The sequence below is a fragment of the Vidua chalybeata genome, chromosome 9 (assembly GCF_026979565.1).
Source record: "Vidua chalybeata isolate OUT-0048 chromosome 9, bVidCha1 merged haplotype, whole genome shotgun sequence".
Lineage (NCBI taxonomy): Eukaryota > Metazoa > Chordata > Aves > Passeriformes > Viduidae > Vidua > Vidua chalybeata.
Window position 1 is genome coordinate 21,624,058 of NC_071538.1, and position 23,618 is coordinate 21,647,675.

The 23,618-nt window shown below is 38.1% G+C and overlaps 1 protein-coding gene across 5 annotated transcripts in view; it reads right to left on the reverse strand.

The window, feature by feature from the left end:
* Positions 1 to 23,618, reverse strand: part of BCAR3 (BCAR3 adaptor protein, NSP family member) — a 98,721-nt gene that overhangs the window by 27,333 nt on the left and 47,770 nt on the right. For 4 of the 5 annotated variants that reach the window (XM_053950631.1, XM_053950630.1, XM_053950632.1 and 1 more), the window contains 2 exons: positions 22,497 to 22,821; positions 8,664 to 8,703 (listed from right to left, as the gene is read on the reverse strand). In XM_053950631.1, the coding sequence (XP_053806606.1) occupies positions 8,664 to 8,703; positions 22,497 to 22,821 (365 nt within the window). Of the gene's footprint in view, positions 1 to 8,663; positions 8,704 to 22,496; positions 22,822 to 23,618 lie in introns of those variants that run through there. The other variant, XM_053950634.1, reaches the window with a different exon arrangement.

Below are 23,618 nucleotides of genomic sequence, written 5' to 3' on the forward strand. Positions count from 1 at the left end.
GCTAACTTCAGACTTCTGAATTTGAAAGTCTCCCCAGTCCTGTTAGAGTAAAGTGCTTGTTTGTGTGAGATTTAAACCAATTCTAAATATAATGGAAAGATGAAAAAAATGTGTTACTTCTCCAGGGTAAGCACACACCTTTAAAATATCAGCTAATTACCTAAAACTTCTGAATAGCCTAAATACTTCCCTTTTATACAGAGAACATATATTTTGGATGTGTAGCACTCAAAAAGAAAAGTTACAAGTCACTTGGGCTCTGTCAGTCAGACCTTGGCTTTTCAAAAGTCTGTCAATGTTTTACTAACAAAAGGATTTGAGAATATGGAGGCAAATGACCTCCAGGTATTCTAGACAGGCAGCATAACATTATGCTCCATTATTTGTGTAATGCTTATTTTTTATAAATATCCGACATACAAAAATGTCAGGCCAAGCTGCTCTGTTGTATTGTGCTTTTAAGTCTCATGTTTTGTACCAGTTCTGTTATGGTTCATCCTTTTACCCGCCCATTTCCCCCATGGTTTTACCCTGAACTACCCCTTTCCTTGTATATCAATCCCCTCCTCTTTCCCTGATGTCAATCTCGCCCCAGTTTGCTGGATCATTCCTCTGTCCCCTCCCTGGTGCCTTGTCCATCACTCGACTCCCCATCCCACTCATCCAGAACCTTCCACAAAGGGCATCGAGTGATTGGGTGGGGGAGGGGTCCCGCCTTCCCACCTCCCCTATTGAATTCCCCATGTGCCTATCTCCCCATCTTCCACTCCCCCAAACATTCCCATGGGTGGGTGGGTGATCTCCCCCCATGTTTCCACCCCTGTTTATATTGTGCTGCACAGGCAGTCTGGCGCTTCGGTCGGTTGGTTCCCCTGGGTTGCAGATCTCCGCGGAGCTTTCCTTAATAAACCTGGACTTTACCCCCGACTGGAGTTGACTCCTTACTTCCACCATCATCGCAACCGTCCCACCCCGCAAGGGCAAAAGCCTGAGCTGCCCTCCCGAGGCACGAGAGGGTGTCCCCTGCTGTCCCCCGTGCCGGAGCAAGCCGGGAGTCCCCGAGTGGACACAAGGAATGGCACAATGCCACTGCTCCTTTGACAGCACACAGCAGTAGATAACATCCCAACGCTTCTCCTGCTGCCCTCTCTGCAGGCTAAACTGTATCTCAGTATGTCTCCAAAAAGAGGCAAGACAGACACACACAATGGACCAATCTTATTCTAATTATCTGTAAACATAGCTCTGAGAGATGAGGAGCTTTACTCTCTAGGCTTTATCAGCAAGAGGACCCAAAATGCTTAATGAAAAAAAATCATTTTCATCATCATCTGCTCTCCACACTATACTCACTCCCCCTTGTGGCTCATGAGCTTACAGACAGTGAAATATCAACAGTAAGGTGTTGCATGGAGTTAAATATAAACATTTTCATGTCCCTAACAGCTTTTGCTATTAGTCCATCTTCAAAACAATGAAAACTATAAACCAGCCCCCTTTTTTTCCTCTTTCTTTGAAAAATAAATGCACATCACCACGCACCCATATTTGCTTTCACTGACATGGACATTTTGACTTGGGTATATTATCAAAAGGCCAGGTTGGATGGGGCCCTGAGAAATCTGGTCTAATGAAAGGTGCTCCTGCACAAGGCAGGGGATTGTAACTAGGTATCTTCTGAGGTCCCTGCTAACCCAAACCATTCTGTGATAACACTCAGCATTTGAGAGCCACTGGGATTAATATTTTGGAGAAAACAGGTAATTAGCTTAAACACAAGTTTCACTAGAGATGAAATAATATCAATTTTTTGTACCCCAGGACTTCTATCCCATGTTTCATATTCAGACCTTTCCAGTTTATGTTTCTAATCTGTAAATAAGACCTGACAGTAGTCACTGATCCTCTAATAAAGGTATTGAAAAGTTCAACTAAGTAGCTAACTGCCACCAGTATTACTACTGGTGCCAAGGAAATTAGAGCGAATAATTTTATAGTTTTCAACTCAAATATCAGTGCATGTAGTGGTTTTTGAGGACTCTAGACCAGACATCATTTGAGAGTTAATGAGTAATAACAGAAGAAGTAGAATACATTAAAGGAGAAGACATTATCTGGGTCAGATCCATGGTAGGATAACATGTAAGATTAACCATTAGCATGCACAGAAAGGATGCTTGCTGCTCTAAGAATTATCAGCATTTTATATTCACTAAAGCATCCTCAGCATTACAGAAGATGCTCCCATAAGCAAAATACCCTAAACTCCATTTCAGCATCAGGAGAGGGGAATGTACTGCCAAAAGACTTCATAATGAAGGCCAGAATAATTAGAAAGCCACTATCCACTTGACTCAATTCATATAAGGATTATCATTCACAAAGAAAAAATATTCCTCCTCACAGTACACTAACTTCCCTCACAGCTGATCCACAAAACCCCAAAACCTCAACCAACCAAGAGAACCCACAAAGAACACTAACCACAGAAAAGCCAGTATCTTAGAGCTAGCCAGGCCATTCAGGAATTGGGGGCTGGGAAAGAGCAAATAGCTCCTAACGGGAACAGGCTAACTTGGGGTTCGCTGTTCTAGGGAAACATGAACTAGGACAGTAGACTGGAAGTGCATTGCCTTGCAGAGCTGTAGAATCATACTTCCTGCATAATTTACTGCAAGCACCAGCATACATTTTATTCATCACTTTGCAGGCAATACATTACAGAACTGCTGACTCAACCTTATTTTCGGAGACCAGCTTGTTGGCCAAACAAAATTCAACATGAGAAAATACTGAAACTTGGGTGTTATATTACACCACTAATTATGAATAACTGCATTGTATCAAATAAGGTAAGTTTTCTTTAACTCCAAATGAACAAGGCAAGATTCTCACCATGATTTCAGGGTAATTAAATACTTGAAAGCTGCTGAATTTCACCAATATATGTAACTCCTTAAGTCTTCTTTTTTTTTTTCTCCTGGGCTGATGAAAGCTTTTAGGATTTATCATAAATACTTAAAGAAACAAGTTGTCCCTTTTAAGTAGAGAAAAGGGAGACATGGTAAACAACAAGCCTAGTATAAGGCTGAAAAAATTGTTTCTACTACCTGAAATTTTACTATCACCAGAACAGGACTGAAAGTAAAAGACAAGATGCTTTGTCCATCTTATTGCAACAGCACAAATTTATCCCACTAGAAAATTAAATATAGTTTATGAATAGAAGACAGAGGAACAAAACCAACCAAAAAAATCCCAAACCAAACCCACCCCCCCCCAAAAAAAAACCAAACCAAAACCCCAAAACCTCCAAAACCAAACCTCTATGTGCAAAATACCACGATTTAGGAAAAATTTCCCCACAAAAATAAAAGATAATTAGACTAATCTAGTTTGGGAGGTAGAGCAGATTATTTTGGGATCATAAGGAATCTCTTTTGTTGGAAGTCTGGGACAAATCAGAACATCTATTCTGACAATCTCAGGGATATGCTGACAAAAAAAAAATAATTTTCAAGTTCCCTCAAGGACCTACTTCTGTAACTGAATGACAGAGAGGAGGGGAAAAATACACACATACACACACACACCCTCCCCCAATTCTGTGCCTCTTGAGAAAAAGCAACCAACTTCCAACAGTCAGGCTCCTACGAGAGTTACAAAGAAATTATTATGAAACGTGATTTGAATAACCATGACTCGATTAAAAATATCCAGTCAAGTGTTTCTTTTCCAGCAGAGGGCAGTGCACAACCAGCAACCACCCATCGAGAATCAAGCCGAAGGTTTCATTGTGACCGAAAATTACATGCATTTAACATTAGATTGGCTCCAACAGGATCTTTTTTGTCTGAATCACACAGCTTACAAACAACAGGCAACTGCTGTGGAATGTTTGTGAAGCTTCGGTTCCTGCTATGCAGAGAACCAAAAAAAAGAGGAAATGTCTCTGACATCACTGATGATCTTTGAGTCAGATGACAAATCTGTAGTGACAGAGATGTGTAAAGTCCAAGCTGGCCACATGGGCATACTGCTTCTCTCCTCAAAAAACCACATTCCATCTGATAACTGCACCTTCTGTGATACTGTTGTTCTTGCTGCAGTTGCAAAATGTGTGGAAAAGAAGTCCTTAAACCACCCTACAGACTCATAAAGAACCTCCTGATCATGTGGTGCCTTCGTGTCAGGCATTCCTCCCAGCCCTGCTGCTTAATGCTGTCAGACAACGCAGAAACCCAACAAACTTTCTGCTCACAAGCCCCAGCTCGCATCTCAACAGGCAAGTCTCTGCAGGATGTGATACACAGCAGAACAGCAATACACTGGACTTGGCAAGTTTTCCAGTGAGGTGGGAATTTCTCTGATATATTTCCATGTCTAAAATAGGCTGCTTGCAAGGAAATTTCACTGTCATCAGGAAAAATTGTTTCTCAAACTGTGGCTACTTGTCATGCTGACACAGATTTTTCCTAAACTTACATACACACATATAAACTTTACTTTTGATCACCCTCTTACCATAGTATCTTAAGCCAGTAGAATTGTGAGAGTCAAACACCCGTGCCTATATTGTATTGGCATCCACAATATTATTAATTTGTGCAATTAACTATATAAACTGCATCAATAATCCTCATAACCTGATCCAAGCTCTCTGAAGTTGAATTAAACCCACATAATATTGTCCTATCTTGAAAAGCTATAGATAATGATAACGCACTGGAATGTCATCAGAATTTTATTTTCAGTTGCACTAACCAAATCCATGATGGATGACAGTAACTTCTATCACAGTTTGCTTTCTAACAAAATCAAGGAAGAGTAAAAATAGGGAAAAAATTAAGAGGCTGAGACAAAAAAGAATCCTTCAACAGAACTTCACAAGAAACTTTTTTTCTGCAGCTGGAACTTCCTTAAACCAGCGACAGTGTTTTCCAGTCTCAATCTAAGTATAAACTTCTCTCATGACCATGCTGAGCAGACAGTCATAAATTCTGCACATTTTCCACCAATGGAATAAAACAGAACTCCAAAACTTCAGATTTATCAACTCACTGCTGATATGTATTTCTGTAATTATTAAGCACTATTTCCAGAGGAAATGCTTGAAAGGTTTCCCTGACAGGAAGAGAGAAATATCTTTTTTTTTTTCCTTTTCATCCAGATATAGCTCCAATGATTACAGCACAGATTTCTATAAAAAAAGATCCTAAAGTATTTACAGTGAATAGGAATGGGACAGAAAGCTATCTTTAGTTCACATGCATTTGATCAAAATGACTCACAAAAAGTTCTCTGATACACTCTAATCTGCAAGCCCTTGATTCTTTCTCCCTTGCTGCAGGAATCTGTTCTGTGGATGTGCAGACTCAGGGTGTGGGAAGAACCTGCAGAGGCTACCAATGGATCTATTATTTGGTTCATAAAACTTGTAAAAATCTCACAGAATGTACAACGTGCTATTGTGTCCCTGAATCTCTTTCATGAATTGGGTAGCAGCCTGACTCAAAGCAGTCTGGCCTGTTTTCACTTCTACCATGAAAGGGTTTTTTTGAAAGAGCCATTAACTGTGACCATGGTTTCAGCAGCACTGTGAATACAAAGGAAGAGTTGAAGCCATATGGACACTTCAGTATACTCAGACTCCAGCAAATCAGTACATTTTTCATCCCTCCTTAGAACTTGCATAATTAGCTCTCTTTATACTGAATGAACTAATACATCAATATTCAAGATGTAGTAAACTGCAACTTGTGAGCAATGTAATTTAAAAAAATTAGAAACCACAGTTCATCTGTAGTGAACATTCTCTTAAAAAATTTATAATCAGTATTTTCTGTCTTGTATCTTGAGCAGAATAAAACAGCAAAAAAATCCAATTTATTTTGCCTTTCCTCTGTTCAGAGTATTTCTGAATACAAGGATTTATTTATACTACTTTCAGTCACCAGATTTCAGCAAGGAAAGGTTTGTTAAAAAGCAAGGTGCTACACTCAGCTCTGAAGTTGACCATCAGTCTATCTGCTTGCAGTCACTACAGCCACAACAGACATTATGATGTTCTTCTCGCTGTGAACCAGCACACAACCACAACCAGCACACAGCCACAGCTAGCATACTGGTCTGTGCCCAGGTCTCTCTGTAAAACTGCTTTTTAAATCTAGCTGGTTTAAAATTAGCTGTTGGTCTTGAAGAAGAGTAGGTATGACTGTGCAGCCTGATAAAGCGGATCAGTTATGAGAATGACACTTACTTGAATGATCAAAACAGCCACCTCCAATTAGTGTGTCCTGGAGCAACAGGACTGGGGTGCTCCCCAAGGGAACACAGAGAGCACAGGGTGGGCAATGGGCTCACAGCAGGGTGCAGTTCCACAGCACCCAGACCCAACCAAGGTGAGCAGGATGATGACACCAACAGGTCCTATCACATTCCAGAGAGCCTCAGGCAAGAGAGAGGTAACAGGCCAGGTATAAAGTCTGTCCTGGGCTTCCCACACAGCACTTGGAAACAGGACTAGGGGCAGAAACACCCTCTGAACAACTGAAGCAGGGTCTGAAGGCCCAGCCTGATGCAGCCTTCACCCAGTGGGTGTGGGTGGAGGTCCCAAGTGAGGCTGGCCAGGACACCTGAGAACAATTAGTGCCCTCAGGGCCCTGACACAGTACAATCTGCTTGGGACTGTAACTCTTGGGTAGCATTGCCAGCAGCCAAACTACCCTAGCACAACTTAAATTTGTGCCATCTATTACTTTCAAGATAATTCTTTCATGTATTACTTTCTTGTAATTCTTTCAAGGCAAATTAATCCGAAGTCTCTCTTCTCTTTCCAGCCTGAATAGCAACATTACAAATCAGTATCAAGATTTAACAATTACCATATACAATTAGTTCCAGTGTGAGTTTTTATGTAGGAGTGACACATCATACATGCTTCATACTCAAGTTTTTATGTGTTTTCATTCAGTAAATCAACACTTCTCCATTGAGAGACAACACTAATTATATTTTCCTGTGCACTAGAAAATAAAAATGTACTACTCAGAACTTTCATATCCTGAACCAGCAAAATATGACTCCCAAAAGTGCTCTTGTCATTTTCTCTCTCTTATCTATTTCTTTTTAATTTTAAGGTATTTTTTACCACTTAAGGAACATCTGTCAAAGCCTACCTGCTAGCTCAAACTACGTAAGTACAGACTACATACCAAAGAGACTGGCAAATGGCAATGGTGGTATAAACATGCTGCAGAAATCTGGTTTTTCAGCTTGAGAAGGTTAGTGTTCAGCAGTTTACACCTGCCACCATAATGTATTTGAGGATCTGGAAAATTTATCAACATTAATATAATTGTTACCATATGATAAGTAACAGAAAACAATGAACACATACTTGCTAAAACTGAAGCCAACAAAGGGAGTCCAAGATCCTGTTGGTGTGAATTGACCCACAACTTTTAAACTTAAGGTTAACTGATTAAAAAAAAAGTTAGAGGTAACTGATGAGAGACCTCCTTTATTTATGATTGATTTCTGTGTAAGAATACATTTCTAGAATCAGTTTTATTAGCAACCCAGACTTTTACAGACAAAAAAAATATTTTCGGGAGTTATAAGAAAGCAATTTCTGCATATTTTTCAAAGTTGGAGATTTCTTGTCTAGAATTCCTGTTATAAAACCATTGAACTAGGATCCAAACTCAAAGTTCACTAAAGGTAGGGGTATAGACAGGAAAACCTGAAAAAGAAAGGGGAAGAGAAGGGATTGGTAACCCTTGTATTCTCCCTCGTAAGTCTCTTTTCCCCAGGCTTTCCTCCTCAACATCAAAGTTTTAATTACTAAGGTTTGCACCGCTGCTATTGACAGGAGTCCAAGACAAGCTTCTACTAGGAAAGTTGAAAAGACCAGAAACCACATTTATAATACAGAACTTGCTGAAACAAGACAAGACACATATTGATGAACATGAGACCTCTGCCTTCTACTTATTCACAGTATTAAAACTGTAACAGCATACTCAGTACAGCACAGTGCGAGACAGTAAATTAAACACAGCAATTAACATGTCCACCACTTCGTTGCCTCTGGCTTCCCCTCTTCCACAGTGCTCTCGAGAAGGCTTTTGACCTTCTCTTCCTACCATATCCCAACTTCAGGCTGGGATTGAGGCCAGGGACCTCACAACACTGAACTACCTGTTCAGAGCAGAAATCCAGCAGCTGTTCTGAGAGTCTCCTGTGGCAGCCACTTCTTGGACCAGAAGTGAATTTTTACCTGTAATTTTAGTAAGTATAGTGCTAAAACTGTCAACCTAAAATTGACATTTTTATTATATTTTCAGATGTGTTTCTTTACTTCCCCAGAAATCCATAAGCAAAAAATACAACTTCTTTTAATCTGCTAACCAAAGCAAGAATTTAGGCAGTCACCATGTAACTGTAAAGAAGCCCCATAGAAAAATGCAACCTGCACCCAAAGTACAATGCTCACAAGTATTTCACTGAAATTGTAAGAAAACAGTCTGACATTCATATTTAGCTTCTCTGTACCAAAATACAGACAACTGCACTATTTATCTACAAATGACTGGAAATGCTCTGACAGTGCTGAGTAGAGACCAAATAAAGTATTTTAAGGGTAAGAAACGGTACCTTACCTTAACATATTCCAATGTAGGATCCAGAATATTCTGATCTCTGTAAGAAAATGGTACCAGGAGAGGAGGACAGACAGAAAAACAAACAAAAAATGGTAAGTCCAAATATAACCTCATACTGAAAAGGTGCATTAATATGTGCAATATGCTACTAGGTCACATCTTTGTTAAAACCTGTGTTTTAAAGCTTGATAGCCTATGCTATCAAATTTTTAACAGATATATAAATCACTGGTTTCTTCTACAAGGACATGTAGTGAAGCCAATAGTACTTAATCTGAGAAATAAAGTTAATTACATCATTTTAAGCAAATAAAAAAAATCTTGACATTTCAATGATGGCTGGAATACTTACTTGCCACCTCAAATATCTGAAATAAATTTAGAAGAGGGCTCTACAAATGGCTTTTGAATTTATTTCTTTGCTTTTGTTTTCCCATTTAAGCTACTGCCTCTGATAGCACTGGGAGGGCACTGCTTACAGGAAGTCAAAAGTACTACATTCACTTTCTATATATACAAGGAAGGAGTTCTCAAAATAATCATAATTTCAGCATCACAATTATTTGAACATCAGATAATCAAGTCATTGCCCTAATCTAAAAATAAAAATCTCATCATAGCTTTTCTATACAGACAGATGGCAAAGGGCACAGAAGCCTAACTGAAGAGCCTTGCACTGTTACAACTCTTTCCGTAAAATACATGTTTATTTTTATTTCTATTTCAAAGCATTTTGTATATTTTTGTTTGAGAACTAGATGACCAGAGTTTGCAGTACACAACTGGATATTTTCTGAGAACCTGGGATGACTCATGTGGTACTGCCCATAACTACAAACATGTAACAGGCACAATGAAAACAGTGTAAACTTAAGAGAGGGATTGGGCACTTCTTACAGCAATCAAGATTTCCCCAGGGACAACATAAATTTATTCTATAAATTTAGAAACTGGATCCTTTTTGGTGGAAGCTGTTGCAAAGATGTAACACTAGAAACCTAATAAGCAGCTTCAAAAATGTAGAATTTGGGTTACACTGGAATTAATCAATCCAGAAAACAGTCTCTGAATTCCCCATGTTGTTTGCAATGTAACTGCATATGATCTGAAACTATGTTATTATTTGATACTCAGTTTTTAGTCTGGTTCCCTAACAGCTTTTAATCCAGAATACTGAGCCTTTCCCATAAAATGATGGTGCTCAACTGTTCGGGCTGTATCATGTTATCTCAGCATTTATATCAAGGGTCAAATTGCATTCTCAACTGATGTTTTGAAGAATAAAAAGCTGGACTCAATGGAAACAGAATTTGGACCATTTGAAACTTTTTCCTATGCAATATACAAAGAAGGATCAACTTGATAACTGTATGAGCATAAGCATGTACAAGCATAGCTGAGAACACAGAGGTGAAGCACAGAGGAAAAAAAGAAAAGAAAGCTTTGAAACAGAAGAGACGTTTTCCTTCTCAATACTTATCAATTTGACTGGGAAAAAAAAAATCCCATTTTTAATCAGTTCAGCAAAGTCATTAAGCATGCCTGATTTCTTCTCACATTCAAATGATCTGTGGGAAGTTGTTCCAGTACCAAATGCTACTGAAAAACTTTTCAGTTTAGTTCTTCACTTGCCTGTGGAATCTTTCAGGACAAAGGGTCTACCAGCACAGCATGTGCAACACACTCTGAAAGAACAAACCCACTTCCTCTGGCAGTGAACGTGTCTTGTGATGGTCTGCACTCCTGCAGACCAGCCTTCCTACAGATGCCACTGTCCCCACCTTCTGCTATCAGGCAAATGTTCTCTAGGACAGATCAAGCCAAAGCAAAATGAAAGAGGTAGAAAAGCTTCATGACAAAACAGTTTATTTACTGGTATATAAAGCAGGACATCCAGGAGAGAGCAGAGGAAGTAGTGACCTGCATTCCTTTCAGCTTCCATGTGACAGAAGTGCTTAGAAAATGTTTGGCTTTGGGAAATGGATGGTGTAACAAGTATCTTCACAAGTACTGTAGTATTTTATCTGGTAAGCTGACCCACAACAAAATACACAAAACCCTGCAATTCATCCTGAGTCATACAGAAAGATGTTTATATTGGAGCACTGTTCATCTCAGATACCTGTCTCCAAGCTGATCTACTCCCTCTCCCCCCATCTTCCCGTGTTCATCTTTGTGCAAATTTTTTGAAGTTATTTTCAAGGAATGGTAACTTTCATTGATGTGCAGTAACTATTAGTAAAGATTCACTACTGCATTTTCCTGTCATCTGACTCCACCCCTATACTATCACATTACATACAGAAAACCAGATGAAGTAGTTAGCCCAAATAACTAGAAGGCAACCAAATAAAACTAACTCCTGAATCTCAGATCTCTGTTAGCAATGATGTTTCTTCATGCCATGGGCTACCAGTGAAGAAAATCTATGTTGTCATGAAGTTAAGAAAAATATAAGGTATGTTTTTCCTTTCCGTTTTCCCTCTCAAAGAATCTTAAAAAATTATGAACCCACATTCTCATGTGTTATTTTAGAAGATCTGTAGGAAAAAAAATTAATACTTTCAGATGACTAACAGATCAAGATAAAAGAGAGTAGCAGGTTCTGCCATCTCTCAGAATCAATTTAATTAAGGTTGGTTTCAATAATATTTTCTTATCTTTCACCAGACTTTATTACCTTTCAAATAATGCTAATGTTTGTCTTCATAAAAAGCTTGACTTTATGGCTATATTCATTGGCACCTGTTTACCTACAACATTTATGTATTAGAGTCTGCACATAAGTCAACCAGTGCTGTGTAAACTGTAGGCTCACAGTTTTATTATTATTGGATTTTATTATACATTTTGGTTTCCTAATAATCAGATAAGACCTACTTCCACTCAGCTAAAAAGCATATTTAATACAGAATGATGTCCCTGGCACAGAGAAGTCTTTAGAAGACCTCAACCCGATGTAAGTATGCAGTAGGACACACAGTACTGGCTTCACGTTCTTTCCGTACCCATTCTGTCATAGAAAGGAATTGAAGAGAGGGATGCAAGCAGACTCCCATATCTCTTTTGGGTATTGCTATTGCTGCCACCTCTTGCTATCACCTAATTTTGTGACAACACAAAATCCCTTTCCAGCACGTTTTTACTCATCGAAACAAAAAGGAAGAAAAAAAGCACTTGACTTGCTACATGTAATTAAGCCATTCTCCTGAGTAGTTCAAATCCTCTGTTGCCTTCTCCACACACACAAGGTCTGTATAGAAACTGTGGAAGCAAAAACACTCCTCCAGTAATATCTGACCAGAATCTTAGCCCTCATGATTCTGAGGCTTTTCCTAGCCAGAAACACATTCTCTCTAGAGACTGACATCTGACCACCCATTTTTCAATGCTGGCTGATCTTGTAGACATACAACCCTTTAATCTGTCCCTGGTAGTCCTTGGAAATGATCTCAATTTCTTTTCACGCCAGTTTCAAGATTCTTATGTGCTTTTTTTCTTTTCATGTATGGGTTTCTCAGTGTTACAGCCAAGAAAATACACAGAGCCTGCAAACAAGTGTGGTGCTTCAGCAAACCCAGAAAAAAGATGAAGGCAAGAAAACAAAAACCATGAAGTTGCTCTTTTGCTTACCTCTTCTCCCCATAGCAACATCTGCTGCAACAATGAAGAGTTAGGTGGCATTGAGCAAGGAGTGATACATTTGACCACTATGAGAAACAACATAACTTCCCAGAATAGGAATATCATCGTATGAGGACCCCTTCAAAATATAACTAGAGCTGACTGAGATGAGAAAAGGGGATGGAATTCAGCTGTTACTGGATGCTATTTCTCTACTTCCCAACATATCTGAACAACAGCCAAACGTGTGGGGAGAATTAAAAGATGAAAAAAAAAAGCCCTTTTGAAGTTGGCACCATGAACAGTCACTGGCTAAAATGAAAGAAAAAAAATCACTATAAGCAACTTGAATCATACTTCTGGTATGACAAACTAAATACTGTCATATTGCCAGTTTCAAATCCTGCATGGATTTAAAGACAATGAGCAACCAAACACAAAAATTGGGTAAAGAAAACCTTAACATCCTGGTAACTAGTCACTCTTCTAAAATATTTGATAAAATTCTTACATACTGACAATCAATGCTGGAATTGAAAAGCTGAATCCTGGTGTTTAATCCCAACATCCATTATTCAGTTCAGAGAGTGCTAGAGAATAGCCAGAATCTCAGCAACTCAGACATCATCTGTTTTTCACTCTGCAGTTTGTCCAATAGTTCTCTATAGGACTGCTTCAATAAAAAATCTTTAAGCAGATATGCTGTAATCTTTAGTTGTTTGATTCTATGAAAACCTCCACCTTTCTAACATTGTACATTACCTCCTCTCATCTGTGGTGCTATAAAAAATCCTGCAGACCTTTACACACTAAGCCATATGAAGCATCTTCGTTTTCCAGGCCCTTGGCATCTTCACAGAACAATCAGCTACAATTATAAATTAGCTGTGATAACTTTACCAAAATTTAAGTGCAGACACAACAGTATCATCAAGTTGCCCAAATCCTCCCTATCATTCAACTCCCATATAAATAGCCTTACAGTGGTGGAAACTGGTGATTGGCCCTGAGTCAACTTTGTGCTACTTCACACTTTCATAACTGTACCTGTGGGACACATTGCCAGCATTTGATGTATGAAATAATATTTGTATGTTCATTTTAAAGTGACTTTTCCTAGGGACTTTTTCAAAGGCATCTCTTTCCTACCCCACTGAAAGAAAAATAATGAGAGCTATCTTCTCAATAGTTCCAACACCAATGGTGCCAATGCCAAATCTGAGTAAAGACAATAGAGGCTCAAAAGGAGCCTGAGACTCCGAAAATCTATCAAGCTGTCTGCTAACACAGACAGAACTGCTGTGAAACCACCAGAGGGACCACATGCCTTCTTCAGTTTGTGTCTTTGAAATCTCTCCATCTCTGCAGATTTTTGAAATCCATACTACTCAAGTATGAAGGTGCAAGTCAGAGCATGCTGGACATGGCATGTTTCAGTGTATGTGGCACAGACTGATTTTATTTGTACTTCAAACTAGAGTAAAAGATCTCCTGATTTTATCCCCAGCAGCTTCTGCTTCACACACGCACTTCTGCTGCATTCCTAAGGGCATTCCGCCCTTCTGCCTCCAGCTGCACAGCACCATGGACATGACTCATTCAAACACCAGTGGAAACAAGTGCAAACTGCTATGACTAACTGTGTGATGACCTGCAGCTCACACAAAGAACAGCAGGGACTCCAGTAATTAAAACTCCAGAAGAGATGCAATGTACTTTTCCTTGAATTAAATTAAATCTCAATCCTATTTGTTCAGAATGCCCCAACAGAGATAATGTTGCAACAATTTACTTTTACCACTTCAATCTGCATCCCTCTAACTTGCTCCAGTTTACCTACTGCAGCAGAAAAATCTACACCATTTTTTCTACCTTTTCCAGAAGAACTTGTTACTGCACCACACACAATACCAAAAAGCTGTTCAAAAGCTCAGACTAGCCACCTCCATTCTTTTTCCTCTATTTTCCTTAACATTCAGGCCCACCAAAGCCCTTCTTAAATATTTTATCCCAAGATCTATTCTATGAAAGTAATGGTTGGGCAGCAAGACTATTGCTTATCCAAAACAGACACTGTTACTACAAACTGGTTTATATATGTGCTGTTGCCTGTTGACTTATATCTTCAGCTGGCAATTCTTTACAATGAGTGTTTTAGTTGCTGTGCAGTTATCCTGAATCCAGTGCCACAAATTTAAGTGTTCAAAATCAGTTTCAGCTTACAAAATGAATATGTATATTAAAAAAAAAAAAAAAAAAAAAAAAGCACTGACAAATGTTCAGTAGAATCACAGTCTCCACTAACTAATCTGAAATGCATCTAATTCTAGGTACACTTTATTCACAAAGTATGGTTTTTCACCTGGCTAATACATCTTTCAGAAATGTGTATTTGGATGGAAGCACAGGAATGCTAATACAAGGCTTTAGCACTGAAGAAGATGATAGTGGGAGGAAGAATTGTCCTTCCTGTCTACTCCCTTAGCCCACCTAAAAAAAGCTCATCACATCAGATCCCTTTCTGCATTGGATATGGCAAGTATGCATTGGGAATATACTCCCCTATGTAACATTTAACCACTATTTAAGCATAAAAGGGATGGAAATGAAACCAAATGCTCACATATGAACAGGAGGCAGGATGAGGAAGCAATATAGCACTTGGTACAACTGAACAGGGCACTCCATAACACTTACAAAAGAGACCAGAAAACAGCAGAGCCAGGGAAGGAACTTTGGGTGTGACAGAAGGAGTAATTCAAGAAACTTTCCACTACCTACACTCTGCTCAAAGAAGAAACAGCCAGAAAAAAGTTTCCAGGAAGTTTTTTGAAAAACAACACTGACCAATTTTGATAGGGGCTTTGAGGGATTTGGGCTCAAGTTTACCTGGCAAGTTGTTCTTTAACAATAAGATCATGATCCCACAAATAATTTCAAACGATGATACAACTGCGTTCATCCCACAAGGAACTTCAGTTCCTCTGCGCAGAAGCTGAAGGACTGTGGTTTAATTCACCTTTAATACTGAAGAGATGGTCTCTCTTTTTGAGACATTTTGTCCTGTTTTCCTCATTTCCCTCTCTGAAGATCCCACATGGGCAGATTTCCAAAATCCCCATAAAAGTCAAGAAGTGAAGAATTGGTTCTGCAGGTCTATGTCCACCAAGCAAAGAAAGAGGATGTGAGCATCAAATGGGAACAAAGGGGTGAAGTAGAACTTCACAACAGAATAATCTGAACCCAACAACGGACAGAGGGCTAAAAAGAAAAGGTAGACAAGCCAAAACAGAAAGAACCCCTAGAATTAAAGGATAAGAGGATGTGATACTGAATGTAAGCAGATAACATTAGTTATTCTCTCCTTATCCAACACAGCATTCCTTCTACCACAAACATCTCCCAGTTTTAGTGGGTAGCTCTGCTCCACCACTGAGGCAGCAGAGATCTGCAGGTGCACATGTGAACAGGACACATCCAGAGAAAGAATGGGAAAATCTGTGACAAAAAGCATGAAGTATTGGCAACATCTAAGGAATTCTTCCATTTGAAAAACCTGTGCGTGGCAGAAGTCAATGAGATATTCACTAGCCCAAATGCAGCACACTTGTGTTACTCTTATTAAAGAAACACAGCCACGTACAAACATTTTGGTTCAGGCTTGTTTATATACAAAACTCATACTAAGAGGTAGTTTCAGACATTACACCAAAACCGTAACTGTTTTTACTTTCAAAATTTCATGCATTTATAAAAATTCCTCCCCACCTTATCCTAAAATTTAAAAGGGAACCAAGATATTGGTCTTCTTCCTGGTAATCTTGCAAATATTTTCATACTTGAAGAACTACACTGCATTTTATAACGAAAAAACCTAGTATTACTCACTTTACTCCCCACAGGAAACATATAAAATACTTGTTTTACTAGATATATTAAAACCTTGATAAAAATTATTTTTAATTTTCGAAGTGCACCTAATCATTCAAGTGTACACACAATATTAATATTAAAAAGTAGCACAAGTTCAAATTAAAATAATCCAAAAAATCATGTTTTCAAAACCACTAGTTTGAAAAAAATAAATGTTCTCAAATACCTGATCCACCCTATTCTCCAAGTCCAAAGAAAAGCAGAATTTGCAGCATGTGGAGAAGCAAAATAAACTGCAAATTCTAACAAAGATAAAGCAAATTCCTGAATAGTGTTCTCTTCACCAAGCACAGCCTTGCCAACTCTTTTCCTTTATAATTCAACTGTTAATTCAAGGACTTCAGCAGGCCTGATCTATTGTGGTAACGCCACTAAGAGAACAGGAAGAGTTTTGGGAATGCAGAATTCAGTCATTCATAGCTTTATACTTCAAAACTAACACCTTGCCAACTTCCAAATGTCCTGCCCTCCAAGCACAAGGGCAAGCACTGTAGAGAACAGTGAGCCTGCTTAGCTTTCTGCTGATAAAGTTACCCTGTTAAAGTCAGTGGTATTAGTCAAGGTTAAAACTGAACATATTTTTATTTTTTCCTTGATAGTTAGATGAGACAAATATGTGAGGATCATCCAGCCAAACATGCAGAGCCTTGAAGATCAAAATTCAGAAAAGAACAGAACATCCTAAACAACCAGATAAACTAATCTACTCTACTCTCTGCTACAGCAGTACAAAGTCCACTGCTAGATGAGAGCACTTCATCTGAAACAGCTGACGTAGAAAAACAAGAGGAAAAAAAGTCTGCTGACCAGTACTCAAGAAACTGAAGTCTAGCTAAATATGCAGTCACACACACTTACCATAATTTCAGAACTACAGAAAACAAGTGTATTCTTTGCATCTGGGTGTAGATAATTAGGGCCGGTCTATAAAATGTACTTCAGTTTACAGGCTATTTATCACATTTTGATCTTTTGCAATAAGGTTCAATGAGCATTGGAAGACATTAAGAGCTACTGGTCTGCCCATTTCCTTAGTAAAAGAATCAAGCTAATAAAAATATTTTCTTCCATGGCTCCCCACACCTGCCAGATTTAATTTTTTTCGTTTTTAACGTGCTTGAACCATGACAAAAAAATGGATATGGACAATTCACGCTTGATATCTTGGCGGTGTAAGAAAAAGCTGCTATGCCTTGTCTACCTACAAAAATGAATTTTTTGTAGCCACATCAATAAAAACAGGAGTGTTGTAAGTATAATCATAATCAGGACTTACAGCATAGCCAGGAATTTACTGGGCTTGAGAACAGAAAATTAAAACAGTAGCAAAGAAGAAAAGATTAAAATTATAGCTCTGTAGTTACAACTCAGCACTTCAAATTCATACACAGTTAAAACTAAAGCTTCAAAAACAGGGGAAAAAAAATTGAATTCTCACCAGTTGGTACGTCAGACCCACTCATGAATAGTGATAAAACAAAGCACCCAGGGCATTATACATTATTTAGAAAAATGCATGAAATAGTTTGATTCCAAGCCAGTTTGAACAATACAACTCTACTGTTTATCAGTGACTCCATTTTTTAAATGTCTGTATAGTCAAAGAATGGGATTTGAAAAAAAATTGTCTTTACAAGGCCAAGGAAATGAAATGGCTACTGCAAGGATGATGATGCAGGTTTACTGCAAAAACTAGTAAACAGAAATTAAACCAGCTCACACTCACAATGTCCTGTATAATATCAAACAGCCAGCGTAAATTAACGTCAACTTTGTTTTAAAGCTTTAATTAGCATGAAAACTTAGAGAGATGGTTTCTGGCAGATGGTGTGCTTCAACACTTCCTAGGGGTAGGCTCAGCAGAGGGAAGGCAGTGATTAAATGCAATGTGTGGCCACAGAGTTTCTCCCAAAATATCCAAAGTTCTGTTCTACAGAATCCTACACTACATACAGGGCAAAGGCAAAATTAACTATTTTTCTTTCTTTCAAACACTAAATTTCTAAGTGGACACTAAGGCTTTTGAAATACTAAAGGCTTTAAAAAAAGGCATGTAACTCTACAAACTGCACAAAAATTAATAAACATATTTCTAAGAAATTGTGCCTAGCTTTGATTTTATTGCTGTGCTAAATTGTCCAACCTAAAATTGCCATTAAATTCTTTCAAAGCATCATGGCCATCAACAGCATCAACTTTGTGCAAATTCAGATCCTATTTCTGACCTCTTAACAATTTATAATTTCATACTGGAGCTGTTATTGAACTGAATTTCACTTAATTTTGTCACAAAACCTGTTTATTTAAACAGGAATACAAGCTATTTGCAGGAAATAGAGGAATTACCAGTACTGAGAAAGGACTATGTTTTCTCTCCTTCACTGTCTTTTAACTGATTGTGAAGATCTCATCTTTATTAGCCTGACTCACTGACAACACAATGTTGAACCCATCACACCACTTGCATTACTTTTCTCCCCACAAAACAACCTTAGAACCTGTTTGACAGTGGGATATCAAAGACACATTTCTTTCTCACAGTATTCTGTGATTCTTGTATCTTGCAACAGTACTATCTTCAACTCAAACCTCAACTGGAGAAAAAAAAATCTTCAGAATATGCCTCATGCTCCTCTCTCCTTTTCTTTCCCTGGTGTGTAGTTTGGCTTACCAATAAAGCAACAACTGTCAGCATGAGAGGACAAGAGGAGATGGCCTCAAGCTTCACTAAGGGAGCTTTAGATTATTAATAATACATTTATTAAGATTTTTTTCCCCACCAAAAGGGTTGTAAAAGCATTGTAAAAGACTGCCCAGAAAAGTGGTGGAGTTACCATCCCTGAAAGTGTTCAGTGTTTGGATATGGCACTTGAGGACATCATTTAGTGGTGAATGTGGCGGTGATGAGTTTAGGAACAGAAAATACTAGAGCTGTCAGCTGACAGACAGTCCAAGAAGCAATCACTTGTTCTGCTCTCTCTTGCAATCACACTGCCTCATGAAACAGAGAGCATGGTATCAATAATGGAATCTAGTTTTGCTCTGGGATATTTGCATGTCTTTGCTCTATTCCATCTTCTTAATAACGTCTCAGAAATTCCTTGCATCTCTACAATGAGATAACATTCAAGTATGTTTATAGCAGAGCCAGTACCAGACCCACAGAGATAACTACTGTGTTAACCCAAGACTACCTGAGTACTGTTGACATCCAACTGAAATGGCATAGATTGTCAAAACAGCCCTTTGACAGCTGTCTTTATCACCACACTCAAACTTACTGTGACAGTGATAATTCTGCACTGCTTTTAGGTCCTGTCTATTTAAGGGACATTTGGCTGCATTAATGAAAAAGCATGAAAATGCCACAAGTCTGCTAAACTGTAATGTCACTCATGAAGAACCATAATAATCCAAATGCAGTGGAAATTTTGGGTTTACTGATGGCAGCCACATGACACAGGCCAAAAAAAAAAAAGCTACTGGTTCTAGCAACAGATGGGAATTTGAACAATTTTCCTCTAAGTAAAGGTATCGTAATACAAGGCAGAGCTAAATAAATAAAGATAACCCACGAATTAGGTCAAAGGGAAATTACATGTAAGCTTTATTTAGGTTTAACTATCAATGTCAGATAATAAAGAACATTACACACAAACAGCTTTATTTTTACATGCTAAACTGAGAATTCTCTTTTAAAAGTAAACTTTTTCACTCTCAAGAGTGAATTCTTTTTTAGCTAATAAAACTACCTTTCAAGAGCTCAACTGATCCTAACTCTGGCCATTTAATTATTTCCAAGAGACTCTAAAACTCAGATGCCAGCTTTCTCAAGATGGAAAACTTTTTCTCCCCTTGAACTAACTAACTAGCAGAGATGTACATTCACAAACCAGGAAGAGAACACATTCCTATTGCATTGAAAATTGAGAAGATAATTCCTCCAAGTAATCAGAAAAAATTCAGAATCAGAAGAATTCCATTAGGGAAGGACTCAGTTCATTATTATTTTCCTATTCTCACCAGTTTGGCTTATTTTTTGTTTTACAAGATAATGTGATATGTATTTATATATATATATATAAAAGAGAGTATTACTCACTTTGAATTATTAAAATTTTATCATAGTTATGTTCTTTAGGTTGGAATTAATCAAATAATGACATAAATGAGCAATAGTTCAAAATAGTCATGTCCATGTGCACATGAACATTGCAATCCTAATGACTATTAGTTCTGGCCCACTGGCATCAAACACAGCACTTAGTTTGAACAGTGCATCATGATAATGTTTCATTAAGATGTGTTTTTGTAAATGTTCAGTTTTGTAAACAACATTATAGCAATGAAAGAGTGATATACTCCTGATTGCAGAATAATCCTGTAATAATACATGATTTCACAAATTCCTACACTGAAGTAAAAGGGCTTTTTTTACAAAAACACTAATAAGGAAACATGGACTCCCCTATACTATTAGGCCCAGATAATTTCAATGTGAGTGTAACCATTAGAATACATACCTTAGCACATATGGTAAACTGCTTACCACATGAAAATCAGACTGTGTCTCAATTTTCCTTTAAAGTAAACTAATGAAAAGTGCAGTGTCATTGGCAGAAGATTCAAGAAGTGATATATTTGCTGACTGCCAAGTTGGTATTGTTTTCTGCTCTAACACAACTGTGCAGTCAGGTTATGGAGCAGAACATATAATGATTTATTGTAAAAATTAAAGAAACCAATTGTTAGAAGTTGTTACCATAGCATTCAGAGTGTGTTTTAGCAAAGTAATTGAGAGATCAAACAGGAACAGCATTTGGTACTGTGACTCAATAGATACAAATTCTATTCACAGGCTGCACTAACAACATCCTTTGAATCTCTTTATTAGTTCAAAAGCATTGTTTTAATTCTGACCAGGCAGACCTTGCTGATGGTTTCTTCTCAAGCATTCTGCTTGTACTCTGAGTGGTTGTGCACTGAAGTGGTCCTTTTAAGACAAGGTTATATTCATAAGACAAGTTATCAGTAGGATTTGGTCTCTCAAGAAAATCATGTTTATTAACTGCTCTTAAAAAAGATGATACAAAATATAACTTCACTGTGTATCACCATATTCTTTCCATGGCAACAGCCTAGGCTGCTGGCATTCTCTAAAACTATGTAAATAAAAGAAGCAAATGATGTTTAAAAGCCAGTTCATGTAAGCAGATACAGTTCATACAGCAGGTACACTCAGAGATCAGTGACAGAGGAGTACTAAACCCACTCAGGTCCTTTCTTCTTTTAAAATGAATGGGGTATAGAGAAGAAAGTTGTCTTTTTAGGTGAGAAGAAAGCTTGGTCCCATAAAGCACAAGTAAAAAGCGTAAGAAAACCACTCTACACACACAACCTTACCTAATTAGAACTCTTCTTCACTCACAAGACTTGAAAACCAAAAAAATGTAGTGATGGACACAGCAAGGCTATAAATCCTAATTCAGAACTTAAAATTTGAGTATCTTTTCTCAGCCTTTAACTCCATCAGCCAAGCAACCAAACATCTCATTTCTATGTCTTTAACTGATCCACTGCATTACACTGAATTTTTCTTGTGTTAGTAGGTCATTTTTTTCCATTTTATAGAACTCAATATCAAAACAAAAACAAAAAAGGATATTTACAAAACTAATTACCTTTTGTAAGCAATGAAATATCAGTGATGATAATAGCTTCCCAAAAGAAAGGCTAGCTATAAGAGTATGTGTCTTTCTCAAGAGTTTTGCATATGTTAACCACAAAGTCAGACAGGAATAATAAATAGGGATAATTTGTCATTAGCTCAGTGTAGATTGGATTCCACTAAGTTTTCATGTAGAAGGCTTCGCTCAAGATTTGAGGCAGCTGGAACACCACTCTCCTTTTCCTCAGCCCTCCATCCATATGACATTGAATACAAATCAAAACCAAGTTTGAACAGTTATGACTTCTTGTTTAAAATTGCTCTGTTACAACAATGCAAAGGGTCATATCAAAGCAATTCACTAACTTAGAAGAATTTCCTCCATGGGAATAGTACACACAATATTATACCTTTTAAACATGCAAAGGGAAGACACAGTCATTAAAAATTACTTAGGTCTTCCATCAAGACCTAAACTGAATACCAGGGAGAAAACCTAACTTATAGTAAACAGCTGTACCTATGACTGGGCCTTTAGAGGCCTAGAATAGTATGTAATAATCCCTATGCGACTCACATATGTAAATTAAGGTTATACAACATACCTGGCATGGAGTTTGTTGCTCTTTCCATTGTCTGGAGGGTACTCTTCTATAATGTCCTGTACAAAAGGTGGCTGCTGCCGTGCTCTGGTGTAAGGCAATGTTCCCACGTGGCTAAACATATCACAAGACCTAGAGGGAATTGTTCCCTTCTTCTTCCTGGGCAGAGTGCCATGGATAGAGATGCCTTGGAAGGAGTTTGAGTGATGCTCAATTGGTGAAGGTTTTGTGGTCAAAAGGTCCATGGAGGAAGCTAATGAGAACTGGTGGTTCACTGGGCTGTTTCTGGGAAGACTTGAAAATTTTCCTGCAGCTATCATTTTTGGTTCTGGAAAAACAAAACCAAGATTTCTTACTGTATATCAACCATCAAAGTCCTTACTTAAAGAAAGTTAAATAGCATGACTAACAAAGGTATCTGAAACTGAACTTTTGCTTTGCATTGAGGCAGTCAGATACCTCAAGACCCAATCACGCTGCTGCCAATGCACATCAAGCACACATGTATGTAACGTTATACATGTTAAAAGTCACAACCAAAACCAACCAGTCTGGGCAAACATGCAAAAGCAGGCCGTGAACAATTCCCCGTTTTTATCCACCAAGTTCCTCTTTTTTGCTTTTTTACATCCTCTGTAGACTCAGACATCAACCTGAATCACTGACAACAAGCAAACTTCTCAGAATGTTTGTCAAAAAATAAAGGACACTACAGCTTGGTTTGGAAGAATATGTTTTCAAACCCAGTAGCTGGCACACTGTGAGGAAAAACCTGTTGCTAAGGAGTCCTGCTCAAGTAATAAATCTAGCAGATAACTGGTCACATATTTCTAACAGGCTGTAAACTAAACGGCTCTACCCAAGAGATAAGGGCAGGAGCAGATTACTGGAATTCTCTTCTTCAGCATGCCCAGCCTGCTGGCTCAAATCGCTGTTGACACAGAGATTTGCATAGCTGTCAGTCTCTGCTACAATCAATTGCAGTTTGCCATACAGTACAGGTTTTTCTGTTCACATGAGCAAAGAGCTTAGTGAGACAAACCCTTCAGGCTCATTAACAAATTACGTTCTCTTCCTCAAAAAATGCTGCCCTGTGCTCAGTTTATAGTGTTGTATTGCAGAAGA